General features: G+C 30.7%; 1 protein-coding gene across 1 annotated transcript in view; it reads right to left on the bottom strand.

The window, feature by feature from the left end:
- Nucleotides 1–16,650, bottom strand: part of LOC129739755 (uncharacterized) — a 30,357-nt gene extending 13,707 nt beyond the window's left edge. The window contains exon 1 of the mRNA XM_055731273.1: nt 16,231–16,650. Within this exon, the coding sequence (XP_055587248.1) occupies nt 16,231–16,528 (298 nt within the window). The 5' untranslated portion in view covers nt 16,529–16,650. The remainder of the gene's footprint in view (nt 1–16,230) is intronic.
- Between the last annotated feature and the right edge of the window lie 10,928 nt (nt 16,651–27,578).

Genomic DNA, 27,578 nt, shown 5'->3' with positions numbered 1-27,578 from the left:
TTAATTCCTTTGAACTTTAACCCGATGAATCAAAGAAACGATTGGTTTTGAAAAGAGGAAAACATATGTTTAGATATATTCACCCATTATTTTAAAGATTTTAATTGAAGCAGTTCTGATTTCAAAATCTCCTGAACATTGTTGGTGGTGATCTGCGATTTCATTTAGGATTACGTTATATTTTTAAGATTTAATAACATTTTTTTTTTCAGATGCGTCAGTGAAAAGACTTTAAAATGAATTTAATACTTGTTCTTGTTTGTCTATTTATCAACTTTCATTGCTATATCCTTAATAAGTTTTTCTCCAGAATAAATTAATGCTTGGTACTTCAATTTCACAGAATGCTGTTCAACCAAAAGACCTCGATTTACAAAGACATTTACAATAATTTTGAATATCCGCTTCAGATTCAACACTCGGGATATCCTTTCTGGCCATTTTGGAGATAAAATTCTTAAATTGTAGATGTTTCATAGCTAAATGGCGCGTTTTCACTTATTCCACCTAAGAAATTACAGGAATTAATATTGTTTTAACACTTTCAGGTCATATTAAAAGTTTATCATAAAAATCTGCTGCCCCTGGAATATCAATCACAATAAAAGAATTCAGATTATTTAATCAGATGGTTGTTTTGGGCCCAACAATTTTTAGATGAAGAAATAATGTATACACTTGTTGTAAAAATTGAAAGTTTGCACTTGCTCTAGTCTACTTTCCTAATTGAAAATTCTTCCAGAAAATGCATATCCTCAGTTTTTGTTATTGAAAAGTAGGTTATTTTATTGATAACTTCAACTTACGTTTGCAAAAAATCAAAAAGTTCATTCTGCTTTTAAAAACTTCAATCCTATCTAATCTATTTCAAAGAACAGACTATTGTTAAGTTAAAGTGTCTAGCGTTCTAGGCGTTTTGGATTATACGAAATTGAATGTTAAGCTTCCCAATTTCTTATTTTCAAACGTCCGTAAAGTGTCATTATTTTATATTTATCATTACCAAATTCATATTTTTTGGACAACAGTTTACTTCTTAAATTAACACGAATTAAAAATGGTTTTAATATTTGAAATCGTTTACATGGTTTTGATTCGATCGATATAATACCAATCCGTGTCATATCTAGGCGTCATTTATTACCATGTGCTGTGTACAAATCAGCAAGGAAAAAAACACATCTAGGTTGCATATCGCCCCCACGTGCGTAAAAAATATAGGTACTTGGTTGAGAAACAGGCGCCTAATTTTTAAATTTCTCCAACGATCAATGAACAGTATGCTTTGGTTACTATTATCTTGCAACGACGTTTGATAGCGACGCCTCGCCCATGGAGACGAAAAACAAATCCCTCAAAGAAAAGAAAACTTCTAAAAATGGATGCCTGACTTTTCAATTTAAGATTTAGGCAAAACAAAATGTATTTGTTGTATTCGATCGGCAAAACGTCAATCTGAGTCACATCTTGGCGTCATTCATAACCATGTGCTGTAGAAATGAGCTAGGAATCAAGAAGGAAAAAAAATCACATCAAGGCTTCATATCGCCACCACGTGCATTGAAAATATGCTTGGTTGAGAAATACGCGCCAGAATATTCTCACTGATCAGTATGCTACGCCATGGTTACTATCCTCTGGCGACATTGGCTCGCGACGCCTCGACCTTGGAGACGAAAAACAAACCGCCCAAAGTAAAGAAAACCTCGAAAAAATGGATGCCATGACTTTAATTTGATCCAAATAACTACAAATTTAATTATTGTGGACAGTTGATGCGACTTTTTGTCATTTTTATTCGATATAAACCGATTCGCATGGCTACAGAATATTCTAAAAATAATTTCATTCGAATCGTTTGGGTCATTTCGGAGGAGTAGTACTACAAACACCGTTACAAGAGAATTTTATATAATAGATATAATATATAATATTAAGTATTTAAATTTTAAAAATCTTCTCAAGTTTTCTAGATTCAAGTTCAGGTGCTATAACACAAGAGATTTCAGCAACAATAAATCAGAAGAAGAGATTGTGTGCTTGTAAATTTTGCGTTCCCTGTGAGTTTATAGAGCCAAAAAGGAATAAAAAGTATTTATAAAAGCTGTTTCAATATGAAGGAATTGGTGTTTGCTAAGAAATTTGAATTCATATCCAGAACTCAAAATCTTCATTCACAGTTATAACACAAGGGAACAAAGTTCACATTTTTTGAGGTGTTAATAGTTTGAATACTGTCCCACAGTACGAGACACTGATTGTAAATATGGATTTTTCTATCAGCTCTTGTTTGCGGTATAACTTTTTTAAAGGTTAAAATCAATGAAAAAATTTGTGCTCTTTTTAGCAAAAGTGTAAAATGTCAAAAAATTTAGAAAAGAAGTTGAAACTAAATGATTAATTTTCTTGAAGACTGAATTATTTTTCCGTGACTTCTAGGCGAAAAATTATAAAAGTAAGTACCCGATCAGGAGAGCATATCAAAATAACAACACAAACGTATCTCACCAAGATATTCACATCTGATTCAGTTATAATTAAGTAATCAAAAATTTCGATTACAAGTTTCGCCAATCTGAATTATATCTTATTCTGGTTAACAGACTTGAATGGGATTGAGCTCATTTTCAATGATGAAGATTTTTTTCGAATTGTCCTAAAATAAAATGATTATATCTTATTTTGATATACATAAGTACAACTTTTTATGAAACACGGGCATCGAAGTCAACGGCCCAACCGTACATTCGCTCAACAGATCCATTGAATTGAATCCAATTTACGGGAAACCAAAAATGGAAGATGGTTTTGACAAATAATATGATTAATAGACTATCCACTAGAAATATTCCTTGAAGCACTCATATCTTGATAAGTTATAATTTTGATAGGTGTTGTTCTGCCCAATATCAAACTATGAAATCTGAACGAGATATAATCTTGAAAGGAGCATATTTAAAATTGACATAATTTAGCTATGATCGTACAGATTTTTTGATATAATTTAAGATATTTTAACATCCTACGAGTACTGAATAATAACTCATTTAGATAGGAAATAATGAGTATCAAAATATCTCATCTTGATATAATTTGGTTTTTCCCTCCGGATCGGGTATTCAGAAAATACGGGAATTGTGAAAACATTTAACAATAAATCTTCGATATTTTTTATGCAAAGTGAAAATGCTTTTCCACTTTCAACAAAATTGTGAAATATATCCAAATTTTCAATATCAAATACTCAACAACACAAACCTGCCTTTTGAGATATTATCAAAATCTGTTATGTTATCTATTCCATTTTTAGAAAGAAAATGTTGAATTTATATTTTCAAATCGTTGTACGGAACAAGATAATCTAGACAAAATCTGTATCGTATTTTTCCCGGAATTTTCCACTTTCTGGTGGTATTCTTCCCTTGTTGAATGAATAAAGAATAATGAATAGATTGCAAATAGGTTTTTTTTTTTCATTTAGGTTAGTTATTTCATCATTTTATTGATTGGTTCAATTCTTAATTGATTAGTTTCCAAATTACTAGAAGTGAATGTGATAGACACAGTCTGACAAAAATATCAAGTTTAGGACGCAAAAATCTTCCAAAGTCAGGTTACTTTTTTTTTTTTTATTTTTCCCTTACCAATAAAAACACTCCCATTATCCGTCAACTAGGCAATCTATCAAGCTGAACATTCAAAAGAACTAATAGTGAGATATTAGTACTTTTGAATTTCAGCTTGATAGATTGCCTCGTTGACAGATAATGGTCACCAATCATGTCGCCGAAAATGCTTTCAACATATCTACACAAAAATATTGAAGTTTTAAGTTGAAATCCAGTTTAGGAAATGATGCTCGGTATCTGAAAGTTTGGCTGTTTCAATTCCAATGTATAAAGGCCCCTTACTAAAGAATAGTATTAACTATTAGAATTAAACCTTCATTTCATATTTTTTTTATTAAAATTTAAAATAATTCCAAAAATTTGAATAATGTATATGTTATTTCATGAAGAAAAAAAACCTTTTTTCATTTTCTTTATGATTTGTTTGTTGAAAATTTAAAACTTTTTCATTCATTTAAATACAATGATAATTGAACATTTTGTATGATAACGTGAAATTCAAATCAATTAAAATTAAGTAAAGTTAATTTCATACTTCAGAGTCCGATTTTGATAATCTTATTTTCAACTTTATTTATATATAGAGTGTTAATTTTCATTAATAGGAAATTAAAAAATCAGAAAAAAAATTTTCAACGAGAATTATGTTTCGAAATTAAAAATGATAATACAAAATTTCCAAATCACGATTCAGTTAAATACTCGAATGGAAAATTCAATCACCATAATTTCTGTTTGTTAATTTAATTATCGGCCTTATCGGTGAAAAGTGAAATACATCAGAAAAAACAATAAAAAACTTCAGAGTTTTACAATCAGTTTGAAATTCATAGCAATAATTAAGAAATTTTTGCCTTTTCAAAAGATCAGGAAAAATTATAGATAACTACATTTTCATGTCTCAACAACATGTGTATTATTTTTGTTTATAAAATGACATTTATTACAAGAATTTTTTATAGAGTTTTTAAAGTGGTTTTTCAAACTACCAAATACACAAATTACGGCAATTTTCTTTTCATCGACATTTTAATAACCATTCTTTTTGATCAATTTCCTTTATATTGGCTGATTTTTTTAAATTTGGAAAATCAACACCTCCCCCCCAGCTCTAGGGCCACACCTGTTCGGAAGTAAAAATCAGTGCACAGACATTGAATACAAAAATTATTTAATAAATTTTTTCAGACGAGGTTGGAAATCAACGATGATTCAAAATGCTTCAGAAAATTGTTAATTATTATTAATTTTACTAAACATTTTTGTTCTACATTTTCAACTGAGATGTTGATTGAAAATTTCGTGTTAAATCTGGAATTTGAAAAAATATTTAATCACGATTCGAATTTTCGAAACTTTATTGTGTTAAAAATCTCGCTACGTAAAAACAAATTATTGAAAAATGTTTTTGTGAAAACCATTTTTTAAGCACGATATAATAAATAAAATAATCACTGTTAGTTTACGCTATAGAGACGATAAAAGTATTAATTTTAAACGATGCTAATTCACGAAATTTCCACTGTTTTTGAATTCATGATTCAAGCATTCATGGGAAATTATGTCGAATTTTTATTAATACAAAACTCACAGCTATTTGTTCAATAATATGAAAATAGGTATTTAATCCCAATCAAAACTTTAAAAAGACTATCAAAACTTTCAAAGTTTACATGGCCACACATGGGCCAAATTTCTATTAATGATGAAAACAAAGTTTCCAAAAATTGAAAAAGAATCAAACGACTCAATTTGATTTATACTTTCTGTATATCCGAGCAAGGCCGGGAAAATTCAGGTAGTTAATAATAAATTTATAACACTTGGTGGTGGTACATTTAAATGTTTGTTAAAGACAATTTACGATTTATACGTGTAGAAGTTTTCTACATATTTTTCATCATTAAGCAACATCAAAACGCATTAAAATGTTATGACATTTTAATGCGTTTTGATGTTTTATTGTTTCCAATGATAAATGACAAAGTTGTATGAATTTGAAATATAGTATAATGTTTTTCGCGATACAATCTAAACTAAAAAAAATTTGAAAACAACGTTTCTTTAAATTTACATAAAAAAGTATATTTACAAATGGCAAAAATTCAAAAAATGGAAATTTTGTGAAATTTGAAATACAGTTGACACAAATGGTCAGATAATTAAAAAAAAAATACCCCCATCGGGAACTTAGTTGTCGAAACAAATTTGTGAATTCTTTTGACCCCACTTTTACCGCTCCACCAATGCTCCAGGAGAATTCTTTTGGAAGATTGTATTGTTCACACTTCGGTCCTCACATACAAACTCACGCATGGTTGTCGATATTCGGGGTGCAGCCTGGTCAAAACCCGGATATTTGGAGAAATCGAAAACAACTTTCCATTTTTTTTGGGGCCCCATTCGTATTGGAAGGGGAAAATGGGGGAGGGAGCACCTTTTCCTCTACACTCCAAACTTTCCTGTGCCATCAAAAATCCAGCCGGCCAATCATCATCGATCGATGAGGCACTTTAATAACTGTAGCCGAACAACAACAAAAAAAAACGAATGTTGTTGTTTTCTTCGATTTTCGCCCATCAAGTGAAGAGTTGACATTTCCAGCCATTCAGCTTAACAGCAGTGCAGTGTACATGAACGGTATGATTGTCCTTCCCTTGTCCCTTCCTCTCCAGAACCCGCTGCCTACCTCGGATGGCTGCCTCAAATGGCCCGAGGGGGAGGATCGTCTCGTTTTTGGATCGTTGCGAAATTTCAATAAAAGTCGTTTCCGCCAGTGATCGGCTTGGCAAAGAGACTTGAACATTTGCCCCGAATAAGCGACGAACCTTTCGAGAAGTTCGGAGTTTTAGTGGAGTTGATTTTCGAACTTGGGCAACGGGTAAATCTTAAACCTTCTCCCATGATTCAAAAACAAAACAAAAAAATTGAAACAAACTGGTACCGGCACCAGGTTTTCGATCGTCCGTTGCCAGGTTTCGAGCTCGGCCGTTGTTGGTGGCATTCCGACGGACTGGGAATGTGGCCCCATTGCATAACGCTTGGGGACGCCTCGGCTTGGGCAAACGTCGTCGTTGTTGGGCTCTGGCTTCTCCCTTTCGATGCTGTTTTTTTTTATTGGTTCCATCCTGGTTGCTCAGTTGGATGGACTACAGCAACGGTTGTGTAAGAACGACAGGTTCATTTCGCTGTAATTATGAAACAATTACAACAGGTACTGATCCAACTGTTCAAAAATGCTGCTGAGAAAATTGTCCTAAATTTATGAAAGACTGTATGATGTAACACATTTCAGAAATAATGTGATTGATAAACGAATATTGGACATTAATTTTTTTTGGCATAGCCAGGGCACATTATCAACTTTAATTTTCAAATCACTCGAATTCTTCATTAAAATAAAATAAAATTAAATAAAATTAACAAAGACACGATTCTCACATAAAGTCATGCGTTGACTACAATAAATTCAAGAACGTGTTTCCCGAAGGTTTCGTTCCACCCTATCAAGTCAACGACCTTGACAAACGAATTCTGACAGAATCGAGAACTCAATGTGCTTAACAAAGGTCGATGGCCGTCATCATCATCTAGAAGCTACCTTGAGCTAGAAGATGACAGACAGAAAGAAAGACCTAGAAAGTGAAAGTTTCACTCTTTTCTTTGATGGTTCTTTTTGTATATCCAAATCGTCTGGCATCGGATTAGAAGAGCAAATTCATTAAATGAACAGATAAGTTTTAAAGTGAATTTTAGATCGTAATTTTTAGAGTTCCGAGTTTATTACTTTTTCTAAGATGTAAGCAATGATTATTTATGAATCATTTTTTCAAGATATTTTCATACAAGCTTTGACATTTTTGCTAAAATTTATAAGATGAAAAAATGTTATTAGAAGCTTAAAAAACATACGCATTTCTGCTGCAATTTTCACGAATCCATGCTGACTTTGAACGTCAATTTATATAACCCTTGACGATTATAAACTGATTCTTAATGAATAAAATGGTAGAAAAACTCATAAATAAGCATTATACGGGTATTTGTAACAAGTTTTCCATCAAAATATCGATTAATCACGTAGTTTTTGAAAGTAAAATATGATCTTGAGCGGAACCACTAGCTTCCAAAATAAACCGTTAGGTATGCTGCCTTATGCCTTATGTTTCGCATGCAGTTTTTACCCTTTGATGTATGCAGCACCTTTGAAATTTTCTCATTGTATTAGCTTTAGGGAGAGAAAAGATGTAAAATTAGGTTCAAATTGAACCAAAAATTATTTTAAGTGGTGTCACAGCTTACCAAACCAGGCACTAAAAAAGTTTAATTTTTTGGGGTACAAGAATTGATTTTTGGTTCTTCCTTTCAGAGGGACGACGAGAAGGAGGAGGAAGGCTTTCATACAAAATGTTTGGCATAATTCGAGATCTATTGAAGCCAATGAAGTAAAGATAAAGTTCCAAGAAGCACCTTTCATTTAAAGAGGTTGTTCTTTATGTTGAAATTCCAAATGAAAACGATAGACTAATAAACAAAAATTCAAATTATTTTTAACACAAATTCCTTAAGATCTACAAAGTGTAGCAAATTGTAGCAGGTTAGCTATTTTATGATAGCTTACGATTCAATTAGTGGCCTGGTATTTAAAACCTATCCGATTCCCTAGTGTATGATGTTTACGCTTGAGCTCGAACAAATGGAAATCGGTTTGGGAAATAATTGTTTCAATAATTGAGCTAAATATTTTATGTTTAAAAAAATTTAACATAAATAAATTTTATCGTGATTCATAAGAAACTGGAATCTATTACAAACTTTATTCTATGAATGAGTTGTGTAGAGCAAAGTTGCCGAAGAAACATTTGTTATTTCACTGAATTTTGAGCAATCTTTTATCACAGAATCTATGTCACAGAACACAGAGTTTAGGGATATTACCAGATTTCACTGGATTTTTTAATTCGAATTGGATTTCATAATTATATTTTTTTTTATTTTAAGGTTTTTTACTTTGAATTTGAAAAGTATGATAAGATGATTTTCCAAACTCAAATATAAAACAGACTAAATTTATCATGAATTTCAAATGAAATTAGAAGATTTGTATTGCAAAAATGTATCACAGAATTTTTGGATAAAATCACAAAAAATCAGATTTTTCCTCAAAAACACCTTGATTCTAAGCAATGTACAGTGTTTTTTAGCTAAATCTGTCATTTAAGGCATCTTCTTTAATATAACTGACTTTGTCGTTACTTCCAAGAGTTGTTCGGGACAATTTGACCCCAAGCGCACAAATTCAAATAATTAATCAAATAAACTAACGAATTCAATTTTCGAGATAAAAACTAAAAAATGAGTATAGACAATCCATTCTTTCAAAATAAGACACATTGAAACAAAGTAGAAATTGGATATCTTGTGAACAGATATTTTGAGAACAACTTTAGAAAGCTAAGTTTCGGTTATACTGCCGGCCAAAAGTTTGGGATCACCCGCTAAAAATCATGCAAATTTTGATCGTTCATATCTCAGCCGTCTTATTACATATTGCAAACCTTCTGATCTCATTTGAAAGATAATGAGCAATAGCTTTTTCGGAGGTATTTTGCCCATAAATAATGTTTTAGTTTTGCACCTGAAACTTAACTTAAAGTTAGAACATTTTCAAAAAATCGCACTCAATAATCAAAGCCAATCATCTCGCGATAGGGTGAACCAAAATCCAAAATTTGAGTTGCATTAGAATCCTTATTCTATACTTCTCAAACAAAATCAAAAAATTTTGTGCAAAAATTAAAAAATGTTCTTTTAATTAATAAAATAGACACTTAAGTTATCGTCCAAAAGTTTGGGATCACCCCTCAGTATGGTGTCCAATCCAAAGCTTAGAAGAAAATTACTTTCATAGTGAAGAATGCGAACCATCCTACCTATTTTTCCTAAAAGTCATCAAAATCAATGGAAATCTCGGAAAATTTGCAAAGGGTCCAAATATAGGAAACTATCGACTTTGATGTTCCATGTTTAGACCTAACATCACCAAAACTTTGTATCAACACCAATAAATCAACAAAGGTGCGAATTTTTGATTGAGGCATAATTCTGAACCAATATTGAATATTCTTAACAGTTTTTGCCAGCTTTACGGATATAAACTATAAGTAAGTAGACACAAACAAGTTTCAGCTTTTGTTCTGCTGATAGAGCTGACGGGGAATGGAAGTGTTTGTGATATTCAAACAGAAATTTTTGTTTTATTAATGTTAAAAAGCTGTAATACTTTTTTATGATAATAATTGATTGAAGATTACATTTTCAATGAATTTGTTTATTTATTTTCCAAAAATCATACTTTTATATGAATTTTAGTTCTAGGTCCATTAAAACAGTAGGTTAAATGTTGGAACTTTTGATCATCCATATCTTTGCAAATCTCTCAAAAACGGCGTACCGCAAAATTTTCATTGAAACTTTCAGACAAGATCATGACTTATATAAGAATTTCCTAAAGGGTATAATTTTCCCGTTCATTTTTGAGAAAATCATGATTATTTAAAAACCACCGCTTAAAGGGTCCAAAGTAGGGCATCTAACCCTATTTCATTTTTTTAATACCCTTATCACCTACTAAATTTCTCTGGTTTAGAAAAATGACAGGAAAGATATTTTTTGAATCACTTTCATTTCATCATTGATCATCTGGTTTGTGCTTCATCGAGAAATGTTAACCTAATGACAATTGGAAAGTATCATGAAGATTTGAAACATTCAATACAAAATTCAAAAAAATAAACAAAATAATTAAATTCAAATTCCAATGAGATACATATATTGGAGTTTGCGAATTCAAAAATTAAAATCAGGATGTATTCAGAACCACCATTCAGTGTCCCAAATCTATATTATGATTTCAATTGAAGTTTTGAGAAACAAAACATGAATTGAATTAAACAAAAACAGAGATTCAAAGTTACAATCAGAGCCAAAGCAGAAATTGCACCAAATGAAACACAAGCATAACGTTTTCATGAGATGTTTATGAATATGATTCTCATCAGATCAAAAAAATCTAATTGTTATTCTGAATGTGACAAAAGTTTCATTTGATGCCCTCGAAGCCAAAGATGTTTATGTGAAAAAATGATCGTTTGAAAAAAGAAAATTCAAAATAGAGATTAAATGTTTAAAATCCATAATCAGTTATCATTGAAAACAGTCAGATAAGGAATGCAAATGAGTTTAGAACCTAAAACGAAGATCATGAGTTCCCAAAATTAAGAAAATCATGAAACTGAACTTCAGTAACTAAACTAACAACACAAGACTTGAAAATCTCAATGAATTGAATCTGGAAAATAAAAGATGAAAAAACAAAGAATTATTCATGTTTAAAGAATCACTCAATGATATTAGCTACTCAACTATGAGATTGATTCAATGATAATTTGAAAATGATCATTTGGAAAATGATATGCTGAATTCAGGATATTTACCTCAGCATATAGTAAAATTTTGGTGAAATCAGTTGAAAATGTTCAAATACGAATTTTAAACCTAATGGAAATTCAATTAAGAAACTCAGTACTGTCGATTGGTCCAATTTTGTTTATATATTTTATTTTCAATTATTTAAAAGGGTGTAGGGGGGTGGGGTTTTTATTTATCAACCAACGAAAAATATAAATCATTAAAAAGTGAAAAGTTAAAATAATTCCCGGTATTCATCCGGATACTGCCCGGATAAAATTTTGAAATGTTTATCATAGAGCTTCTCTGTTCCCTCTTAGCACCTTGAGCCAGTTTTGACGAAAATAGCTTTTAGAGCAGTCACCATAACTTGGAAAGTTAACGTAATAATAAACATTATAATTATGTGAGACGTTTGTATTTAATGAAAATGAGGAGTTGTTTTTCTTTTTTCTACCTGTTCTGTACAGAATATCCTGACTGAGATGTTTCGATAAAAAAAGAGAAAATTTGAGGTGTTTTTCCTGATATTCTCTAATTTTTTTTTTTTGAATTCGGTAAACATTAGTTTTGTTCAGATTTTTGGTTGAAAATTTTCAAATGCAATTCCAAGATTTTGATGTTCTCAGCCAGAAAATGCGGAAGATCTTCTTCACTGCTTCCTCTAAGGGCCACCTTAATTTATGTAAGAGAAAAACTATTCTAAATATTATTTCACAAGGGCCCCTTTAGTTGTTTTATTTCAAGTTTTCATTCCGATTTTCTAGTTTTGGTTTCTTTTCATAGATTTGTAGAAATTGAGGTAGTATGAATGGTATGGAAAAAGTAATGTTAAAACTTTTTTTTCCCTCGGGGCCCCCGCTCCACCGAGAGGCCCGGGGAAATTGCCTCTTTTGCCCCCCTTTAATCCGGCCTTGATGAGTTGAAATGATGAAACAAACATTCTGGGTTTATTTCAAATCAGAAAAAAACAGGTTGGAATTCAAAAACTCAGATTTTTTTCAGAAAACCACACTTCCCAGTTTCAGGTCGTAGATGGCAGCACTATCTTGCATTTAAAACCAAATTCAGTCTCAATATTGATTTTCCAGGTGTATTTAGGTCCATATTCATCATTCTGAGGTGGCTTTCCTACACATTTTTGTTGGAGTCCACGCTGCGGAAAGCTTCTCCGTATTTGCAGAAAAACACCAGCACAAGAATATACCACCGCCAAAATTCCTGCTCATCTCAACTTCCGAATCAATTGCAAATCATACGCAATAATACTGCTAGCCGTTTCGTCCATCAAGCTCCATTCGAAAGTACAACATTTTTCTGATTATCGGTCCAAGAAATTCACTTTTTAGTGACCTTAATGCAATTATAATTTTTTGATTTAGTGATCTTAGAATTTACATGGCGTTCATACGGTACCAAGTACTTATTTCTTGACCAAAATCATCCAGCACACCTTAATTAACCCCGGATATTTGAAAATGGGCATCAATTTTGTTTAATTTTTAGATAGTGCTGCCTACTACGACTTAAAACGGGAGAAATTATCTTGTTTTTGTTGAAAAACACATGTGGTAATATTTTTATTTCGCACCCTTTTTTGCTACGTCCGAAAAAAGCAAACTTATGGTTGAATTATCCGTTGAACAATTAAAAACAAATTGTAGAAGAAAATTTTGGTGATTTTCAATCATTCATATTTTAACAAGCAAAACACATAGTGGTACAGTTCTGATTTCGCCCACTGTAGATAATAAAATCAACTAAAATGGCTAATTAATCAATAAATGAGTCTTAATAAGCGAGTTTCATTTAAAAAAAAATTCAAATATGTAGAAAATTTTGTGATGCGGATTCAGTCGTCCTTGCTATTGAAGTTCATTTAGATTTCAACTGATTTCTATAAAGTTCTGTGTTTCAGAATTGTTTCGTCATGTGCAAGAAATACCTTAATAAAAAAATGTCAACTTCTCCATGTAAAATTATTAAGTTTCCCTTACTTGTGGCGTGAATTGACTTATTTGTGCCTGTTTTTGATAGCTTCTTGAATCAATATTTTTTATTATTTTTCCGCAAGACTTGTCAAAAATAACACTATTTTCATCTAAAAAATTAAAGCTCAAAACCATATAAAATACATTTTGAAATTATTTTCACTTTATTAGGGTAAATGCGCCTAATTTCGCTATATTATGTCAGAGGTTTTTAGCTTTGATATTAGTAGGCCGAATCTTTAATTCTTATATTTACAATTTTTTGATAACTAAGTACCAAATTTTTTTTTGAACTCTGCCATGGTTTGAAATAATCATTTCAAGCATTAATTTACGAGAAATATCATGTTTTATAAAATGTGTCGATGTTCCTAATTTGGCAATAATTGTTCCTAATTTTAACATATGGGTGTTCCTAATGTTAACATATGAGGAAAAATGTATCCGCGTACCCAATATTACACTTTTTGTTCCTGATTTTGCATATGGGTCTGTTTTTTTAATACTTTAATGAGAAAAATCTCAAAACTCACCTTTTTATAAATTTTACAACGTTTTTTGAATATGCATTGATAAATAAGGACTATTTAAATCCTACACAATATTCCTTCACGCTAGTTTTGAAGAAAGTAGTAGATGTTGAGCTTATTAAAATTCTTACTTTGACTTTTCCAATGGATACATTTATTATATTTCAAAAAGTAAAAAAATTCATTGTATTGGTTACAAATAAGATGCAGTCAAACAGAACATCATGCAAAAGCATGGTTAGATGCAACATTTGTATACCACAACACTTATTTAACTTTTATTTTATATTGTATAATAAAATTAACATTTTATGATAACAAAACGATGATGCCATAGTTTCTCAAATCGTGAAATAGTTTTTTGAAGTTTTTCATAGAGAATTTGAAAAATCGAAATTTTTACATTTTTTGATGCCGTTAAATACTTAACACAGTATGAAGGATTGGCTTAATGATATCACCTACAAACTTTATATTGATTTTATTATCCTATATCAACACTGTTGGTGTATAAATATTTTTCGGACAATCATTAGTTTTTTTTTAAATGAATATTTTCAAAATTCAGTTCCCAGTCCGCGCTAAAATGCATCGACATGCAAATCAATGATTCCAAGTTTAAATCTTTCCGTATGCTGGAATATGGTTTTTATTTTTTTTTGTAGTAGTGTTTATCTCTTACTGTATACAGCACTCTTATGCTTCCTTTTTTCCAAAATTTTTTACCGAAAAAATAAGTATCAAATTTAATTCGAAAAAAAAAATAAATAAAAAAATAACTGCAGATCGTGCTTTATGCGTATAGAAATCACAAATAAATCATAAACTATAACTTTTCACATTTTTTCATTTGATTTTTCATTTAAAACAAAGGTTTTTGCAACTCAACCCTTTTTCTTAGTAGGGTGAATATCTTATATATGTTTTGTACGTTTTAAAATAATTGGGGAAACCAATTATTTTTCTGACTACGTTAATTAGATGTCCCTTTAACCTTAAAACTATTGATGTACAAGCGGTATGGTTATCTGTGGACATTAGGTTTTAAGAAGTCATTTAAGTTGAAAAGTTTTGCATGATGCCCCATGTGACGGTATATAACGTATTTTATTTAGATTTTTTTTTTAATTTTTCCTTTCGATTCTGTTCTGTTGAGAAACTCTGTGTAACTTGATGGTTTCCTTTTCTGTCGCGTAGGGTACGTTCTTTACAACCTGGCGAAAATATTTTTTCAACATTTTAAGCTTTGAGTACACTAAAGTAAAAAAAAAATCATGTTTTATTAACTCAAAACAGTTTATTTTAACAGATCGTTGAAAATTGAGTTAAAACACAATTCAATCAATCAAATTTATTTCAAATACATTCTATGACTTCGATATAATTTGGAAAACTTTGATTATGTCCATAATTAGGAACACATTGAAAATAGTGTTCCTAATTGTGGACATAAGCTTTTTTTAGTTTTTACACGAAAAAATCATGGTTCTAACATACTAAATACTAAAATCATGAGAAAAAACAATCCGACAAAAAATTTCAAAAAAATCGGTTGACAAATTCAGCTTTTATCTTCCATTTCTGAATAGGTGTTTTTAAGAAATTTGCTAACAACTCTATTCAATTTGAACATACTTTGAAACAATCTGGATTTTACTAAAAATCCTGTGAGTTAGAAAACTAATTTGTTTGTAAAATGAAAGTTCACATGATCCGATACATTATATTTTTTTTTACAATTGTGATAAGTGAAAAATATCGCCAAAAACAGTCAAAATCGAACGGTATGTTAACATTAGGGACACATGCCAAATTAGGAACACTTACCCTACATTGTTTTCTGGAGGATTGAATAATCTAATTTATTGACAAGTTCAATATTTTGTAATTTCGCGAACGGATAAAAATCACTTGTGACTGATACAAGCTCTTGAAATATGTCAATTATCAAAAAGTTTGTATAGTCTTCAACAAAATGTTAAAATACTAAATTAAAACCTAAAAAAATATCAAAAATAAAAAAACGTTTCGTTTTTGCACTGTATTACTGAAACTAAAATATGTAGGCAAATCCTTGATTGAATGGGGAGGACAGTAAAGCGATTCAAGATCAGTTTTTGTTTTACTCGAAAATGGTTTAGTTCATTGATTGTCAATGAATGATTTAACTCAAAATTGTTGAAACTTCCATGCACCGCAGCTTATCAATGTGTTATAGGCACCAGAAAGTACTGTTACTCCCTTGTTATTGGTGATTCAGTACTTAGAATTAATTTTGAAATGTATCACACTGTGGAACTGTTCAACGTTTTTGTTTTTTTGGCTTAATTATGTTTAACTCCATAATTGCCACCACCACTATAACAAACATTTGTCTTTTTATGACTATGACGCCATAAGTTCACTATTTTTTTAAGACAAACATCGTCTAAGTGTATTTAGGCGTTACACTTATGATACTTTTCCACATTTAACACCAAAATGATAACTATGTCCCAACAATTATTTAACAGTTTCTAGAAACAGTTCCATGGCTTCTAATCACCGAAAATGTTGCACATTCCCATTATAACGAATCTTCTTCACTGCCATTATCACGTTTCAACAAACCTTCCATTTGACGACCTTCAGCTTCTTCGGTGGCCGGAATGTTGATCTTGAGCGAATGACTGTTCAGATACCGGATAGCTCGTTCAGCCAATCCTTCTTCGGCACCAAACGATCGCTCTTCGAATCCTTCGACCTTTTGGACGCTCAACCCCCCGAACAGTGGGAAATTTCGCTCCCGATCGATTTCGTCAATCAGATTGATCATCTGTTGCTCTTCCTTGGTGTTGGCAGCTGCTGCCGCAAATCCGAGTACGGCCACAACTACGCAGCACACGATCATGTTTCGTTGTAGGAACATTTTTAAACTGTTTTAACTAATTGTTTAACGCGATTCGATCCGGATCGATTATTTGAGGCGGTAATTAGTGATTGGGCACTCCCGATGTTGGTGCAAGCTTAACTGATGCTAAATCAAATATTACTATGCTATTTATTGAAGTTCGATACCGGAGGAGGAATTTCCGTGGGGACCAGCAGATATTCCAGGGGTCCACCCGCAACTGCCTAATTTGCCATCGATGAACACGCGCATGCGCAAGCCCGATTTCGGGTGCTTCATCGCTTCAAACTACCGGGGCACGCTGTAATCCTAGCGTATTTGGTATGCATGGCAAATTTTCTTTCGCATCGGATAGTGTTACTACCGACCGTATGACGACGATGAGCCAAAGTCGAAATATTCGTGCCAGTAGAACGTGCCCGGAATGGCCAATGCGGTGAGAAAATAGCGTTCATACCAACCAGTAGCTTAGGTCGGTCCCGGTTACTATCGATGGAACGGGATCAGTGACGACGACGTCGAATGTCTCCGAGACGGCTGGGTATTGAGCATGGAGAAAGAAGTTTCGATTTCGTTTGCATTGTGTTTTGGGAAAGAAATTTCAACTCTTTGATTGACAGACACATCGGAATGGTGACACACTGACAGCGGAAGTTAGTTAGGAAATCGTATACTGATTTTTTTTCTGAATTCTCAATCGATGCAATTAGGTTATAATAAAGAAGCAAAGTTAATTAGATTTAAAAAAAACAAGTACAAGAAAAAAAAATCCGGTATTGACCATTTGAAGAATGACTCCAAGAGCATCTGCTGAATCTGATAATGAAAATATGCATATGCATTGCCTGGATTGAATGCAGTTTGATAAGCGCTGAATTGCATGCTATAAAAAGACCAAACACATTTAGGATCATAATTGATCCGTGGATACATTAATCCTTGAAGAATCCATTGACGAAACTTGGTGCACATATGCGGTAGCGAGGCGAAAACTGCAAGTATTTGTAAACCGCTGCCTGCGGAATATCATCCGCGCTTGGTGGCCTGGCAACTGGATCTCGAATGAGGAACTACATCGCCGGTGTCATCAAAGGGCGCTAGAAATCGAGATTCGGGAACGTAAGTGGAGATGGATTGGGCACACGCTGCGAAAAGATGAAAACGAGATTTGCAGAGAGGCGCTTGACTGGAATCCAGAAGGTCATCGAAGAAGAGGCAGGCCCAGAAACTCGTGGCGGCGAAGCCTAGCCGCTGAAATCCGAACTGTCGACGAGAATCTTGACTGGGACCAGGTGAAAACGCTGGCTCCGGATCGTCAACAGTAGAGGTCTTTTACCACGGCCCTATGCACCGGAGGATCGGCGCGGGATCATTAAGTAAGTAATCGCCGCAGCCCGTGGCGTAGAGGATAGCCTTCCAGTCTTCTAAGCCAGCGGGTATGAGATCGAGTCCCGGTCACGGCACACATAGTACACTTTCTGTGGGTTGGTGGTTTTAGCATTTGTAAGATGCTAGCCATCATATCCTCGAAAGATGTACGCTTAGAATTAAGAAAAGGGATTCTCTTCGAGGAAACATCAAGTTTCATTGAGACCCTGTATGTGTTTGTGTTCGTTTTTAAAAAAAAAAGTAAGTAATCCATTGGCGAAACACTAGGGGTGCATCTTTCGAGGAGACGATGGTAAGCTTTTTGAAACCATCAACCCACAGAGAAAGCACTATGTGTGCCATGCACGAGAATCGATCTCAAAACTGTTAACATACATAAATGCCTTTTTGGTGGTGATATGTCACAAACATAATTTTTCAAGTGTGCGAATTGCGCAGGTAATCATTCCTCCAATTCCATACGCTGTCTCGTTAAGGCAAAAATTATTGATTCAAGGAAAAATCCCAAAGTCGTCAGAAAAGATTCTTCAATATGCCTGTTCGCAGTCAGCCTCGGCCTACTTTAGAATCACGTCTTGGTAATGCTCGAAGTGATTTTAATATTACCTGTGCTGATTCAGCGCCACAGACTCGTTGTTTAACGTTCTCAGAGATGGTTGAAAATGGGTTGCCTGCTTCGGGTATAACTAATGGAAAAACACAAAGTCTCAACGTACATGCGGAGGCTTGGGAAAATCCCCGAAATACAAATACCTTTTCTTCTCCTTCCGTTTTCGAAGTTACTACGACTTTACCAATTTTCAAATTTTTAAAAATCAGTCAATAACGTAAATATATGGCAAAAAACGTTCACTTGGAGAGTGCGAGTGGGGAGATTTGGGGGAGAGGGGTGTGCAGTTTCAAATGAGACTTAAATATTTGCTGCACACCAGACCACACGTCACACGTCACACGTCGATGGGTGGGGGGTTTCGAATGTCAAAAGCACAATAAAATCATGGAATTTCAAGTTTTATTATAAATATTGAAAAAACAAAGCAAAAACTGATTAAAATTACGTTGCGCTTAAAATTATTTTTGAAAGTTGCTACCGAGAATCGTATTTTCGATTTTTTTCCACCATGGGTGCACGGATTCACCGCAGTTTTATCAAAGTATGTGCTTTCATGCATTCTTTATAATACTATCATATAAAAAAAATCTACAATGCAGTTAACACTATACCCGACACCATGGTTTCGTGTGAGCTGTTATGGAATGAATGTCTAAAGTGTTCATGAAAATATAATTTGGACGAACGACTCAATCAGATACACTACCATCCCAAAATGTATAACATTTTCAATGTTCAACATTTACAACAGGTATTCCGGCATCCGTGTATATACCTGGCCAGTTGGCAACTGATTGAAGGTTCCAATAAACTCATATATCTCAAATAAATGCATCTTACTGAATCGTATTTTCGATTTTTTTCACAGATTAAATAAAAATCATGATCGATTGGAAAAAGATTATAATAATAAAAATAAGCGAATTTCTATCAAATTTTCAAGCGAAGTTATAGTTTCAAATTTCAATCTCTGAATATTTTTTCGCCGTCCATTGAAATATTAAGCCCTGGAAAGGGCAAATGCAGGAAACTTTCTCATTCAAAACTTCGATTTATATTCTTCCAAGAGGATGATGTTTCAGAAAACAAAAAAAAAAAAAATTGGATGATTAATGGAATTTCGGTGAAATGAGCCTTCTAATAGGAATCAAATGAAAGTAATGAAAATTATAGACGGATAGATTAGATAAACAAGCATAAAAGGTGTTGAAAATGAGTCAACGGACATCGGCTCATTATGCAACTGACTTACCAACAGAGCCATATCACAAGCCCATTTCAAGATATATTTTTTTCTTTATTTACAACACTTTTATTCCAGTACAATGGTAATGAAAATGTGTTCCATTTTATTTATTTATTCATTTATTTATTTATTTATTTATTTATTTATTTATTTATTTATTTATTTATTTATTTATTTATTTATTTATTTATTTATTTATTTATTTATTTATTTATTTATTTATTTATTTATTTATTTATTTATTTATTTATTTATTTATTTATTTATTTATTTATTTATTTATTTATTTATTTATTTATTTATTTATTTATTTATTTATTTATTTATTTATTTATTTATTTATTTATTTATTTATTTATTTATTTATTTATTTATTTATTTATTTATTTATTTATTTATTTATTTATTTATTTATTTATTTATTTATTTATTTATTTATTTATTTATTTATTTATTTATTTATTTATTTATTTATTTATTTATTTATTTATTTATTTATTTATTTATTTATTTATTTATTTATTTATTTATTTATTTATTTATTTATTTATTTATTTATTTATTTATTTATTTATTTATTTATTTATTTATTTATTTATTTATTTATTTATTTATTTATTTATTTATTTATTTATTTATTTATTTATTTATTTATTTATTTATTTATTTATTTATTTATTTATTTATTTATTTATTTATTTATTTATTTATTTATTTATTTATTTATTTATTTATTTATTTATTTATTTATTTATTTATTTATTTATTTATTTATTTATTTATTTATTTATTTATTTATTTATTTATTTATTTATTTATTTATTTATTTATTTATTTATTTATTTATTTATTTATTTATTTATTTATTTATTTATTTATTTATTTATTTATTTATTTATTTATTTATTTATTTATTTATTTATTTATTTATTTATTTATTTATTTATTTATTTATTTATTTATTTATTTATTTATTTATTTATTTATTTATTTATTTATTTATTTATTTATTTATTTATTTATTTATTTATTTATTTATTTATTTATTTATTTATTTATTTATTTATTTATTTATTTATTTATTTATTTATTTATTTATTTATTTATTTATTTATTTATTTATTTATTTATTTATTTATTTATTTATTTATTTATTTATTTATTTATTTATTTATTTATTTATTTATTTATTTATTTATTTATTTATTTATTTATTTATTTATTTATTTATTTATTTATTTATTTATTTATTTATTTATTTATTTATTTATTTATTTATTTATTTATTTATTTATTTATTTATTTATTTATTTATTTATTTATTTATTTATTTATTTATTTATTTATTTATTTATTTATTTATTTATTTATTTATTTATTTATTTATTTATTTATTTATTTATTTATTTATTTATTTATTTATTTATTTATTTATTTATTTATTTATTTATTTATTTATTTATTTATTTATTTATTCAATAATTTTTTTTTTATCTTCGAGGAAAGAATTGCTGACATGTGATTAAAATGCTTCTTAAAATGTTTTACTCTCTCATTTTCAATATCCACATTTATTCTTACTTTCTATTTGACAAGAATTTTCATAATGTTGAAATGTTCTTAGTTATGTTCTTTTAATATTCACCGATAAGGCCGATAAATTAAATTAACAAAAAAATTCACAGTGATTAAACTTTCATAAATCAAAATATAATATGATGATGAAAAAAATAGGTTTTAACATTTGAAAAAGATTTTTTCTAATAAAAAAAAAATAAAATAAAAAAAAAACGTCTTACCAAAATAATTCAAGAAATTGCATTTTGGTGTCTATGATTTAATGATTGATTTAGTAGTTTTTGGTGCGCTGAACTCGAATCTTCAACTAGATTTTGTTTATCACCTCTCGTTTTGATGATATGGAGTTTTTAAATGAATCAGTTTTGAGTGAAATCAATCATTGATAACTGATGAACTTAGAATTAACATGAAAAAAAATTCTGAATTCTGAATTGGTATATTATACTTTACTCAATTAAGGAATAATACTTTTAAGATGATGAATGATCTAAAAAAAAACTACAATTTTTTATAATTTGAATAGACAAGTATTTCTGACATTACTTAAGAAAGTTTTTATAATCAAAGATTAAATTTCATTGAAAAAATTTGCTGAAGTCTGAAAGACGATTTGGTTTCTGCTTTGAGAGGTATCTTAAATTCAGTGTAGTCATTACTTCTTTAAACACTCGTTAAAGGTCTATTATATTACAGAATTGGGAACAGTGAACAAACGGAAAACTTCAAACGTAGCTTGAATTTCCATTTACTAAAAACAAGGGATCGATCTGTGCAGAAGTTAGTTTGCCAAACTGACGTTTTTTGAAGAAAATTGCTTCTTTAGTTGCTTCGTCTTTGAATGTTATTTTCAATGGTGGAAGCGAATTTGATTTTCCAAAGTTCAATCTTTTAGCTTGTTCTATTTGATCAAATCTTAAATCATATCCCAATGTGTGACAAACTTTACAGGCCAAGTTTGAAGGATCTTCATTGGCATTGACAGGAAGTCCGAATATCATGGCATTTTTCGAAATTGAATCACGGCTTACTTTATCCAAATGACTTTCTAATTTGTTAACCTTACTTGTCAAAACTGATTGAGAAAGTCTGAGATCAGAAACCTCAGTTTTGAGTGTTTCATTTTCGATTTTTAGGTCCTTAAAATCTGATTGGATTTCATCAAATTTTGCAGATAGAAAATCCTGAGAAGCCTCAATTGCTGAAGATACTGATTCAACTTTTGATGTTAAAGTTTGCATCTCATTTGCTACCGCATTTTTTACAGCAAGTTGAATATCATTTTTTATTGCGTCTACAATGTTCATTTGATTAGTTTTCATTCCTATTATTTTTGAATAAATTTCAGCACAGTCAGGTTTACAAAAAAAATTTTGAAAAGCAGTACGCGCATGTTAACAGAATGTTGGGGTTTGATTCGGTCCCCTGACAATCAATACATATAAAAACATCTTTGTCCGGATTCATTTTTTAAACAATTTCCAAGTCAAACTGATAACAAAAACTCTAAGCAAAAAAGTAAACCAAATATTTTTCAAGCTCACAATCAGTTACGAGAATTAAACACCTGAATAATTATTAAAATGTATCTTTTTTGTTGTTCAGTAAAGGCAAAGTTCAAGAAAAAAGTTGTGTGTAGAAAAGGAATAAGAAAAGTATAATTAGGTGGAAACAAGCATCAGTAAAATCTTCTAAAACACAAGGCAACTTGAGTGTTTCAATGCGTGAGAGGAAGCGATCATCGCACGAATCTACGCGGAGCTAGACGAGCCCGTTCAGCGTCAGACCACATGTAAACACTATATGCGAGCTACCAAGCATCCATTCAGCATCAATGATGTATTAACGCGAGACACTAGATAACCATTCAGCATAAGCGAAAACAACGTACGATTATCAAACGCAGGGAAAAAGAGTACCCATTCAGCGTTCAACAGAAGATCGATAAAACAAACGCAAAAAAATCAATCTAAATTTACACAGTTTAAGTCAAAAAATAAAAGCAATACAACATTCGAACCAAATAAATAAATAAACATATAAGAAAACATGCACAACACAAAATTCACTGCAGCGTGCTAGTAGACAAACTCCAATCACGTTCCATCTACTAATAATTCTCGTGAATCTACTAGCCAAGTTAGAAGCCCAAAAAAAGATCCAATCAGCAATCAAATAATAGCCTATTTTGGTCACAGAATCGTTGTACGTGCTACCAGAGCTTGGCTGCTAAATCTGCGCCTTATTTTGGTCACAGAACCGTTGTACGTACTACCAGGGTTTAGGCCGCTAAATCTGCGCCAGCATTACTTACGTTCCGGTGGATCTGAACTGGCTCTGAAGCCACTGTAGTGATACGTTGAGACAAAAACATAAATTAACACATTTCAGACAAACAATGATTTGGAACTGATGTACACCTATTTATTGACAAAAAATCTGCAAATAAATATTACAAGTGAGCCAAAGAATAGAAAACAACTACTGGACGCTTACCTCACCGTACTATACTCACTAATGAGACTCTTATTAGGGAGAATAGGTTTACCACAGTTGATTCGGGTACTCGACTTTTGTCAGTGAGCCCCTATTGTGTAGCCAGTTCTTTACTGGCGAACTTTTTGAACGCAAGAAAACTAAAAAAAAACACAAAAATCACTAAAACTGTTAATTTAAAATTCACATTAACACACTACTCGATGTTTTGGAACACAAAAGTATAATTAAAATTTAAGTTTACATATTAATTTAGACAATTCGAACGAGCAGTAAAAAACACAAGTCATCACCAAACCAGTGCTGTTGCCAAAAACGATCGGGGTCTGTATTGTGGTTGTTTTGTGCGATTTTGGGTCACTTACAGCATTTCAGAGTAAAACGAAAAGAGACGGACAGAAATTGGCTTCTACTCGTTTATTACTTTCACCTAATAACAATATTAAGAAGGTTTCATGATATTTTCAGTAATTTACAACTTTGAAAATAAAAGCGGAAGCCGCCATCTTGAATTAATCATGGCGTCAAGCAAAAAATTTTGTTCCTCCTATTTGAACCCTTTCACTCAATACTCATATTGTAGAGTTATTCATTCCACTTCCGGTAATTTGAAGTTTTCATAGATTTTTATAATTATTTATTATTTTAACTCAAAATCAACACACAGAACTCATCAAAAATGTGTAAAAATGGGAATTCCAATTCAAATATGTGCTATCTAATCTGAGCGTGTCCTGTTTTGACATCTTGATCGAGAACAGTTACTAAGTTTTATGGCGGTTTAATAATCATCAGGGCCGGATTAAGCCATCGGGGGGCCCGGGGCAATTTTACTCGGGGGGCCCCAATAATCCGATTTTCTTTCAAATGCTGCCCAGAAAATACAAAACCTTTCAAACGTGTAAAAAAACTGGAGATGAGTGCAGTATAGGGGAGGAGCGGGCTATATGCGCCTATTAAGCAGAACACTGATTTAATCAAATATCACGTCGAATATGTGTACAAAAACTATATACACGTGTGCAGGCATCTGTTTTCTATACGATGGAGTAATTTTTATGTTAAAATTTTCTTCTGTTTCCAAGAAAACGATTTTATTGTAAGTGTTGTCTAAAATGCCGAACCTCAAACCGTGCGGGCTAAATGCGCCTATTTATGTTTTGAACAAAATTTCTGTTTTTTGGGCAATATTTCCGTATAATTTCATTGAAACTGCTAGAAAGTAATAATTTCCGTACGACAAAGCTGAAGTTTTATAAAAATCTATGTATATTATAATTTTGTGGAATAAAACAAAAGTTAGGGTTGCCATACTATGGAGGCAGATCATCCATGAGAAAAACTTTATCAAATCTGTCTTTAGATCTTCAATTCATTCTTAAGATGTCATTCAGAGCTTAGATTTGAAGGTTCAGTGATAAAAATCATTTATTTATTCTATTTAACCTGTTATTTTAGAATGGAGGCATTTTACAAACATGACAGGGGCATACAAAAACACTCTATTATTCCACTAAATAATCATTATTAAACGTCCACGAAAGCTGAAATATGTTTAATTTCTAAGGTTCATTTGAGTAAGAAACAAAAACCATCCTAGTTTTTGTTTTAAGCTTCTTTACGTATAATTTTTAAAAGTCGAAATATTACATCAAAATGTATCAAAACCTTGTATGATTTTTTAAATTTTTTTAAGTTTATAAATTCATAAAATTCTTTCTTGCCTTATGTTCTAAGCGTATCACCCTCAAAATACATTGGTCAGATAAGCTGTCTAGTTAGCCATTTCGCCAAACAGCCGTAGGGTCATTTAACCCGATAGGCCCATTTAGGAAACCTTTCCCCTACTATCTTCAAATAGCCATGTTGTTTGCGTAGAACATAGTTTTTGGTATCTTCAAATAAAAATTGGTAATCAATCACGTGCAAACATTGGGTAAGAGTTTAGAAATTTCTTTGAAATGAAAACTCTGATTTAATAAAGCTGCAAAATTTAATTCTCATTTTTTTTAAACCTTTATCACCAACTAAAATTCCCTAATTTAAAAAAAATAACGGATAAATATTTTAAATGATTTTCATATTATCATTGATCGTTTGGTTTGTGCTTATTCGAGAAAAATTTACCTACTGACAATTAGGAAGTATCATGAAGATTCAAAACATAGAAAACAAAATTTAAAAAAAAAGTAAACAAAATAATTAAATTCCATAGAGATACAGATATAAGAGTTTAAGAATTCAGAATTTTAAATCACGTTATATTCAGAACCAAAATTCAATGTTTCAAATTTAAATCATAATTTCAAATAAAGTTTTGAGAATCAAAATATGAATCTTATATATAAAAATAGAGGCGTTTTCTTTGTAACAACATCACGTATGAATGGTCGGTCGTAATGAAGTGAAATTTGGTATCCGAGGGTTTTTCGGGTCAGAGATGGTTTGTATAATGGTTTCAAGAATCTAACTTTTTATGGAAGGGGAGCTCTTAAACAAAATCAACTAGAAACGGGACAAAACTCGAACAACTTGTAGACGATTTTAATGAAAACTGATTCACGAGCACGAAAAGTTATAGAACTGTAAAAATTTTCCAACGATTTATTAGGTAACGGGTAAAACGAAGTTTACCGGGTCAGCTAGTTAAATATAAAAAAAGGTACAAAGTTACAATCAGAGCAAAAGCAGAAATTTCACAAATGTTTATGTCTTCGAATTACAAGAAAAATCTGTTCCTGAGATGTTTTTGAATATGATTCTCATCAGATAAATTTTTTTTATCAAATAGTTATTCTAAATGTTACGAAAGTTTCATTCGACGCCCTCAAAGCCAAAGGGGTATTAGTGCAAAAATGATCGGTTGAAAAAATTGAGAATAAAGATTAAATGTTTAAAACACAGAATCAGTTATCATTGAAAAAAATCAGATAAGGAATACAAATGAGTTTAGTACCTTAAACAAAGATCCTAAAAATTCAGGAAAATCATGAAACTGAACTTCAGTAACTGAAGAAAAAACACAAGACTTGAAAATCCCAATGAATTCAATCTGGAAAAAGATAAGATTAAGATCAGAGAAATATTCATATTGAGAAAATCACGCTATGATACTAGCAACTCAACTATCAGATCGTTTTTATGATAATTTGAGAATGATGATATGGAAAATGATATACTGAATTCAGGATATTCACTTCAGTAGATGGTGAAATTTTGGTTGAATCAGTTAAAAATGTTCCAATACAAATTTCAAGTCTAAGACAGAAATTGGGATGGAAATTCAATACTGAAATTGGTCCAATTTAAGCAACTACAGTTTTTTTTTAATACTCTACTTTCAAAAATAGGGAGGGAAAAGGGTTTAGAATTTATAAACCAATGAAAATTTCAAAAATAATGATTGAAAGGTGAAAAGTTATTATAATACGCGGTATGAATCTGGATACTACCCGGGTAAAATTCTTAAATGTTTATCATAAAGCAAAATTAGTTGCTATTTTAGCGCAGTAAACCATAACTTAGAAACCTAACGTAACAACAAACTTTATTGTTGTGCAAGACGTTTGAATGTAATGAAAATGAAAAGATGTTTTTTCTTTATTTTACCTGTTCTGTACAGAATATCGTAACTGATATGTTTCGAAAAAAAAAAAAATAAAAATTTGAGGTGTGTTGCCTCATATTTTTCTTAATATTTTTTCGAATTCGCTTTTGTCCAGAAGGTTTTGATATTCTCAGCTTGC

This window comes from Uranotaenia lowii, chromosome 1, assembly GCF_029784155.1.
Source record: "Uranotaenia lowii strain MFRU-FL chromosome 1, ASM2978415v1, whole genome shotgun sequence".
Classification (NCBI taxonomy): domain Eukaryota; kingdom Metazoa; phylum Arthropoda; class Insecta; order Diptera; family Culicidae; genus Uranotaenia; species Uranotaenia lowii.
This window is presented reverse-complemented; position numbering and strand designations above follow the sequence as displayed.